The 9253-nt window shown below is 43.7% G+C and overlaps 1 protein-coding gene across 1 annotated transcript; it reads left to right on the forward strand.

The window, feature by feature from the left end:
* The first annotated feature begins 3234 nt into the window (after positions 1–3234).
* On the forward strand, positions 3235–8163 carry LOC136177514 (mucin-2-like). The gene is made up of 4 exons (XM_065950937.1): positions 3235–3248; positions 3855–4093; positions 5031–8043; positions 8076–8163. Exons 1-4 carry the CDS (start codon positions 3235–3237, stop codon positions 8161–8163), a joined length of 3354 nt encoding a protein of 1117 aa, XP_065807009.1.
* Positions 8164–9253: the final 1090 nt, after the last annotated feature.

The raw sequence follows: 9253 nt of genomic DNA on the forward strand, positions 1-9253 counted from the left end.
ATATGTTTAAAATTGTAAAGTTGGAATTGCATTTTATGCAGAAAACAGAAAATTGTTGTGATATAATACTGGATCAGCATCAGTTGGAGGCTTTATGTGGAGGAATACTGAAAGACAGAGTGTGCTGGCCACATTTCAGCACTCAGACACTTCTTCAAGGGCTTTTCCCTTGCTTGAATTGACTTCAGTGTTGTAGATGTGACACAATAACACTGTCCAGCCCAGATCTTTGGTTCAACAGTACCCTGAGAGAGATCTCTGGACCCCTACAAGTTCTCACATCCGGTCTCAGGACACAGGATCATCTTTTCCCACTAATTATTTAGACTGTGTAGCCTGTTGGATAGATTCCCAGAGGAGACTCACCTTCCCTGTTGGACTTACCACAGGGAGGTAAGGCAGAGAGTCATTTATAACCCTGCACAGACTACCATCTCCATCAGTTTAAAACATGTAGACCTATATTACGCCCCAACTTGGCACATAGGAAACATCCGCATCTCCAAAGTCAAAACATGGCGTCATTCACACTCCTTAAGCAAGATGCATTTGTAGATTAGGTACAAAAGACATTTCAAGATGTGCTGAAATCCACATCCCCTGCAAAGTGACTGTAAAGGGGTTGAGTATCTCTTATAGACCAACAGCAATGGACTGAAAACCCCCTTTATCCTTCAATCTTTCGCGCTGTGTTAGGTGGGGGTTGTTTCTGCTGTAGATGTTCAATGATGAAATCATTAAAACAGACTAGACAGACAGATTATCTTAGACTTTATTCAGCTGAGGTCAGACACAAACACAAATCGCTGACAAAGGTTTCATCTTTACAGTGTTGCTTATATTCTGCTAGAAGGTACAGCCTACAATTTCATTTGTATTATTTGGGTATACCTCTAAAAGGCTAGAAAGATAAAATGACAAGGATCTGTAAATGCCAGACATACTATACGTTCCAATCTCAGCAAACACTGTTTCCTTTTAAGTTCACAACAAATACTTGGCTCCTATCCAAATATAGAGCTGCTGCTGTGAGATGTCCAACGTATACAGTTCTGCGAGATGGCGATGTTGGGGAGGTGGAGGGGCGCACGAAACATCAGCATGAAGGGACTAAGGGAGAGAAAGAATCATATTTAAAAGGGGAGCAGTGCGATGATAGGTTGAAAATAAAGGCGGAACACCATGCCATTGGTGAGGTGAATACCGCTGACGAGACAGCTGATTAACCAATGACAGCCCCCAGAAGATGACAGCTCAAGAATGACAGCGGAAACGAGAGTAAGCATGCAAAAAAAGAAACATAAATGAGAAAGACCCGATCGTGAAGGCAGTTATAGAGTCTTCCTTACTGAACTTACGCTAGAGCTTCATTAGCTGCATTGTAACGTGATTAAAAATAATAAATTAAGTGTCAAAAATACATAGCATTAACTCATAATCGAAGGGGGAAATAAATGGTGAGCTTTTACATTATGGAATTCATAACAAATAAAAACGATGACCTCGACATAGTAAGAATGCCACAGGTAGAGAACTCTTAACATCTTTAAAGGAAACCCATTTGTCATTATTAGTTCCCAATTTTTTTAATTTATTGAAAGGCTGAAAGGCCTTGCATTAAAAATTAGGATTTAGAAAATTCAACAACTATATGCAAAAATCAAGGACTGTACTTACAATGCTGAGGTTTGGTGAAAATTTAGAAATTAAAATAAAGGGGAGTAAATGGCCTAGCATTAAGTTTGTGACCAATGTAAGGGAAATGCAGTCCTACAACCGGGTGGACTGGTTTAAAGTTGGAAAACAGGATGCATGTCACCGAGGTGAAAGGTTTACAAATCGCAGACGTGAACCGGACTAATTGAAGAAAAAAGTTTTCATTCACCAGTTAAGAAAGAATCTAAAAAGATCCAGAGGGGGAATTAATAACTTTTCATCCTACAATTTAAGGTAGTTACATTTTTAGTATTTCAACTTTTGTAAATTTTTACACAATTATTGATCAGAAAATTCCAAAAATCTAAAGTGACCATTTGTATTTGTTTTTAATAAAACACTGTTGTAGCTCAAATTACACCAGACTACTTACATTCAATTCAATATAACAGTTTAATACAACCGTGAGTACTTGACAATTTGAGAAATGTTAAAAAAACTTCACTTCCACTCTTTGTTGCTTCAAGGACTCTGTCTGTCCCCATACAGATCATAGCTGGGAGTCCAGGGGGAATACATTTTACAGAAAAAAAGACCCCCATTCTCTTCCTGTGTCACAGCTTAGAGAGGCTCCAAACAAACTTTGTGAATTAGCCCCTAATTTTATATTTCTTGTCACATAGTGTGTATTTATGTGCACAAATTCTTACACCCTAACAGTTTATTTTGAATGTGTGTTCCCATGGCTTAAATAAACAGAAATAAGGATATGTGAGGGAAAATTTGCTTTTGGCCATAAATAAATGATGGCCACTCTCCCTAAAAGCCTTGATTTAAATATGTAGCTTTACTCTTCTTGAGTTGTAAGGACTCTGGTCAAAAGACAAAGGTAACATTTATTAGTTCTTTCAGAGTTTGAAGGCTGTGGTAAAGGAAAAGAATGATTACAAAGTAAGCATAACTTGCACTGTGATATTAAGTTAAATTGTTTTGATACAATGTGAGAAGTATGTAAGAGTTAAATCAACTAGAGGATAAGGGAGGTATATAAAGTTTCCTCATGCCTAAAAGTCTTGAAATCCTTTCATCAATTCAGTAATTAGCAGGACGAATAACTCACAACAAGCATTGTGTTAACTATCTGTTTGATTTCAAACAACATTTTCAAAAAGTTCCAAAACAAAAAAGTTATTTCAATTTACACTTGATCGTATATTGTATTACGTATTTAACCTTCTGTTGTAATGATTTCATGAAAAAGCTTAACAATGGCAATGAATCTACTAAGGGATAGATGTTGTACAGATTTTCTTTTTCACATTATTCTCTTTTGATTAAAGTTCTGAATTATTTTCACTGTTTCTTTTTGATAGACTGTGAAGGAGGAAAGATGGCTGTTGGAAAGATAACATCATTTATTATGATTTTAACAGGTAAGCTGAGTGTAATAAATATACTACCTGCATTGTAACTTGATTAAAAATAATAATTTAACTGTCAAAAAAACACAACATTAATTCATAATCTTAGGGGGAAATAAATGGTGAGCTTTTACGGGAATCATAAGAAATAAAAACGATGACCTCGACATAGTAAGAATGCCACAGGTAGAGAACTCTTAACATCTTTAAAGGAAACCCATTTGTCATTATTAGTTCCCAATTTTTTTAATTTATTGAAAGGCTGAAAGGCCTTGCATTAAAAATTAGGATTTAGAAAATTCAACAACTATATGCAAAAATCAAGGACTGTACTTACAATGCTGAGGTTTGGTGAAAATTTAGAAATTAAAATAAAGGGGAGTAAATGGCCTAGCATTAAGTTTGTGACCAATGTAAGGGAAATGCAGTCCTACAACCGGGTGGACTGGTTTAAAGTCAGAACAGTATTTCCAATCCAGCAAGTTATTCCCCAAGCTTTCTCCCCCGATATTCTACTTAATGCAATCACGACTTAAGTTATGGTATAGGACCACAAGCATAAAGAATAATAAAAATTTAATTTGTGTTTTTAAATTAAAACATATTCGATATTTGTTGTTTCTATATACAGTATTTATCATAATTATTTCAATACAACTTCAACAGCTCTAAGAATATCTCCAGCAACAACAGCAACAGTTACTCCAAAAAAACCCACAGCAGTTCCAACAACAACCACTGCAGCTCAAACTACAACAACAGCTGTTCCAACAACAGCCACAGCAGCTCCAACAACAACCACAGCAGCTCCAACAACAACCACAGCAGCTCCAACAACGACAGTAACTGCTCCAAAAACAATGACTGCAGCTCCCGCTACAACCACAGCTTCTCCAACAAACCCCACAACTGCTCAAACAATAACCACTGTAATTCCAACAACGACAGCAACTGCTCCAAAAAGAACGACTGCAGCTCCCGCTACAACCACAGCTTCTCCAACAACCACCACAGCTGCTAAAGCAATAACCACTGCAGCTCACACAACAAACACAGCTGTTCCAAGAAAGACCACGAGTCCAACAAAAACCACAGCTGCTCCAACTACAACCACAGCTGCTCCAACAACCACAGCAGCTCCAACAACCACCACTACAGCTCCAACAGCAACAGCAGCTCCTACAGCCACAACTGCAGCTCAGTCAACATCCACAGCTGCTCACACAACAACCACAGCTGCTCTAACAACAACAACCACAGCAGCTCCAACAACCACAGCTGATCCAACAACAACAGCAGTTCCACCAACAACCACAGCTGCTCCTACAACCACAGCAGCTACTCCTACAACCACTGCAGCTCCAACAACAACAACCACAGCAGCTCCAAACACAACCACAGTAGCTCCTACAACGAAAGCAGTTCCAACAATGACCACAGCTGCTCCAACAACAACAACAGCTGCTCCAACTACAACCACAGCTACTCCTAGAATAACGACAGCTGCTCCAACACCAACCACAGCTGCTCCAACAACCACAGCTGCTCCAACAACCACAGCTGCTCCTACAACCAAAAAAACAGTTCCAACAACGACCACAGCAGTTCCTACAACAACAACAACCAAACCGGCTCCAACAACAACCACAGTGGCTCCAACAACAACCACATCAGCTCCAACAACCAAAGCTGCTCCAACAACCACAGCTGCTCCAACAGCCACAACAGCCGCTCCAACAAAGACTACAGCTGCTCTAACAACAACCACATCTGCTCCAACAATAGTGAAAGGAGCTCCAACAACAACCACAGCTGCTCCAACAACAACAGATGCTCGAACAACTATTACAGCAGCTCCAACAACAACCACAGCAGCTCCAACAACAACAACAGCAGCTTCTACAACAACAGCACTTCCAACAACGACAACAGCTGCTTCAATAACAACCACAGCTACTCCAACAACAAAAACCACAGATCAAACAACAACCACAGCTGCTCGAACAACCACAGCTGCTCCAACAGCCACAACAGCCGCTCCAACAACAACTACAGCTGCTCCAACACCAACCACAGCAGCTCCAACAACCACAGCAGTTCCAACAACAACCACAGAAGCTCCAACAACAACAACCACAGCTGCTCCAACAACAACAACCACAGCTGCTCCAACAACCACAGCTGCTCCAACAACAACAACAACAGCAGCTTCTACAACAACAGCATTTTCAACAACGACAACAGCTGCTTCAATAACAACCACAGCTACTCCAACAACAAAAACCAAAGATCAAACAACAACCACAGCTGCTCGAACAACCACAGCTGCTCCAACAGCCACAACAGCTGCTCCAACAACAACTACAGCTGCTCTAACAACAACCACAGCAGCTCCAACAACAACCACAGCTGCTCCAACAACGACAGCAGTTCCAACAACAACCACAGCAACTCCAACAACAACCACAGCTGCTCCAACAACAACAACCACAGCTGCTCCAACAACCACAGCAACTCCTACAACAACATCAGTTCCAACAACAACCACAGCTGCTCCAACACCAACCACACTGACTCCAACAACCACAGCAGTTCCAACAACAACCACTGCAGCTCCAACAACAACAACCACAGCTGCTCCAATAACCACAGCTGCTCATACAACAACATCAGTTCCAACAACAACCACAGCTGCTCCAAAACCAACCACAGCTGCTCCAACAACCACAGCAGTTCCAACAACAACCACAGCAGCTCCAACAACAACAACAACAGCAACTCCGACAACAACATCAGTTCCAACAACAACCACAGCTGCTCCAACACCAACCACAGCTGCTCCAACACCAACCACAGCTGCTCCAACAACCACAGCAGTTCCAACAACAACCACAGCAGCTCCAACAACAACAACCACAGCTGCTCCAACAACAACAGCTGCTTCCACAACCATAACAGCAGCTCCAATAACAACCACAGCCGCTCCAACAACAACCTCAGCAGCTCCAACAACCACAGCTGCTCCAACAACCACAGCTGCTCCAACAACAACTACAGCTGCTCGAACAACAACGACAGCAGCTCTGACAACAACAACAGTTACAACAACGACAACAGCTGCTTCAACAACAACCACAGCTGCTCCAACATTAACAGCCACAGCAGCTTCAACAACAAAAAACACAGATCAAACAACAACCACAGCAGCTCCAACAACAACCACAGCTGCTCCAACAACAACCACAGCAGCTCCAACCCCAACTACAGCTGCTTCAACAACAACCACAGCTGCTCCAACATTAACAGCCACAGCAGCTTCAACAACAAAAAACACAGATCAAACAACAACCACAGCAGCTCCAACAACAACCACAGCTGCTCCAACAACAACCACAGCAGCTCCAACCCCAACTACAGCAGCTCCAACAACAACCACAGCTGCTCCAACGACAACCACTGCAGCTCCAACAACCAAAACAACTGCTCTAACAACAACAACAGCCGCTCTAACAACAACAGCTGCTCCCACAACCATAACAGCAGTTCCAACAACAACCACAGCTGCTCCTACAACAACCACAGCAGCTTCAACAACAACAACAGCAGCGCCAACAACAACCACACTGACTCCAACAACAACCACAGCCGCTCCAACAACAACAACCACAGCTGCTCCAACAACAACAGCTGCTTCCACAACCATAACAGCAGCTCCAATAACAACCACAGCCGCTCCAACAACAACCTCAGCAGCTCCAACAACCACAGCTGCTCCAACAACCACAGCTGCTCCAACAGCCACAACAGCTGCTCTAATAACAACCACAGCAGCTCCAACAACAACCACAGCTGCTTCAACAACAAAAACCACAGATCAAACAACAACCACAGCTGCTCCAACAACAGCAAACACAGCTGTTTCAACAACCACAGCTGCTCCAACAACCACAGCTGCTCCAACAGCCACAACAGCCATTCCAACAACAACTACAGCTGCTCTAACAACAACCACAGCAGCTCCAACAACAACAACCACAGCTGCTCCAACAACAACAGTAACTCCTACAACAACATCAGTTCCAACAACAACCACCGCTGCTCTAACAACAACCACAGCAGCTCCAACAACCACAGCAGCTCAAACAACCACAGCTGCTCAAACAACAACTACAGCTGCTCGAACAACAACGACAGCAGCTCTGACAACAACAACAGTTCCAACAACAACCACAGCTGCTCCAACAGCCACAACAGCCATTCCAACAACAACTACAGCTGCTCTAACAACAACCACAGCAGCTCCAACAACAACAACCACAGCTGCTCCAACAACAACAGTAACTCCTACAACAACATCAGTTCCAACAACAACCACCGCTGCTCTAACAACAACCACAGCAGCTCCAACAACCACAGCAGCTCAAACAACCACAGCTGCTCAAACAACAACTACAGCTGCTCGAACAACAACGACAGCAGCTCTGACAACAACAACAGTTCCAACAACGACAACAGCTGCTTCAACAACAACCACAGCTGCTCCAACATTAACAGCCACAGCAGCTTCAACAACAAAAACCACAGATCAAACAACAACCACAGCAGCTCCAACAACAACCACAGCTGCTCCAACAACAACCACAGCAGCTCCAACCCCAACTACAGCAGCTCCAACAACAACCACAGCTGCTCCAACGACAACCACTGCAGCTCTAACAACAACAACAGCCGCTCTAACAACAACAGCTGCTCCCACAACCATAACAGCAGTTCCAACAACAACCACAGCTGCTCCTACAACAACCACAGCAGCTTCAACAACAACAACAGCAGCGCCAACAACAACCACACTGACTCCAACAACAACCACAGCCGCTCCAACAAAAACCACAGCAGTTCCAACACCCACCACAGCAGCTCCAACAACAACAACAGCAGCTCCAATAACAATCACACCGACTCCAACGTCAACCACACTGACTCCAACAACAACCACAGCCGCTCCAACAACAACCACAGCAGCTCCAACACCCACCAAAGCAGCTCCAACAACAACAACAACAGCTCCAACAACAACCACAGCTGATTCAACACCAACCACAGCTGCTCCAACAACAACCACAGCTGATCCAACTACAACCACAGCTGCTCCAACAACCACAGTTGGTCCTACAACTATTATAGCAGCTACAAAAATCACCACAGCAGCTTCAACTACAACCACAGCTGCTCCAACACCAACGACAGCAGCTCCAAGAAGAACAACAACAGCTGCTCCAACAGAAACCACAGCTACTGCAACAACAACCACAGCTGGTCCAACAACAACCACAGCAGCTCCAACAACAACCGAATCTGCTCCAACAACCACAGCTGCTCCAACAACAACAGCTGCTCCTACAACCACGACAGCAGCTGCTCCAACAACAACCACAGCTTCTCCAACAACAACAACAGCTGCTCTAAAAACCACAGCTGCTCCAACATCCACAACAGCTGCTACAACAACTACAGCTGCTCCAACAACAACCACAGCAGCTCCAACAACAACCACAGCTGCTCCAACAACAACCACAGCAGCTCCCACAACTGTAACAGCAGTTCCAACAACAACCACTGCAGCTCCAACAACCAAAACAACTGCTCTAACAACAACAGCCACTCCAACAACAACAGCTGCTCCCACAACCATAACAGCAGTTCCAACAACAACCACAGCTGCTCCTACAACTATTATAGCAGCTACAAAAATCAGCACAGCAGCTTCAACTACAACCACAGCTGCTCCAACACCGACGACAGCAGCTCCAAGAAGAACAACAACAGCTGCTCCAACAGAAACCACAGCTACTGCAACAACAACCACAGCTGGTCCAACAACAACCACAGCAGCTCCAACAACAACCGAATCTGCTCCAACAACCACAGCTGCTCCAACAACAACAGCTGCTCCTACAACCACGACAGCAGCTGCTCCAACAACAGCAACAGCTGCTCTAACAACAACCACAGCTTCTCCAACAACAACAACAGCTGCTCTAAAAACCACAGCTGCTCCAACATCCACAACAGCTGCTACAACAACAACTACAGCTGCTCCAACAACAACCACAGCAGCTCCAACAAAAACCACAGCTGCTCCAACAACAACCACAGCAGCTCCCACAACTGTAACA

The sequence above is a fragment of the Labrus bergylta genome, chromosome 22 (genome assembly GCF_963930695.1).
Source record: "Labrus bergylta chromosome 22, fLabBer1.1, whole genome shotgun sequence".
Taxonomy (NCBI): Eukaryota; Metazoa; Chordata; class Actinopteri; order Labriformes; family Labridae; genus Labrus; species Labrus bergylta.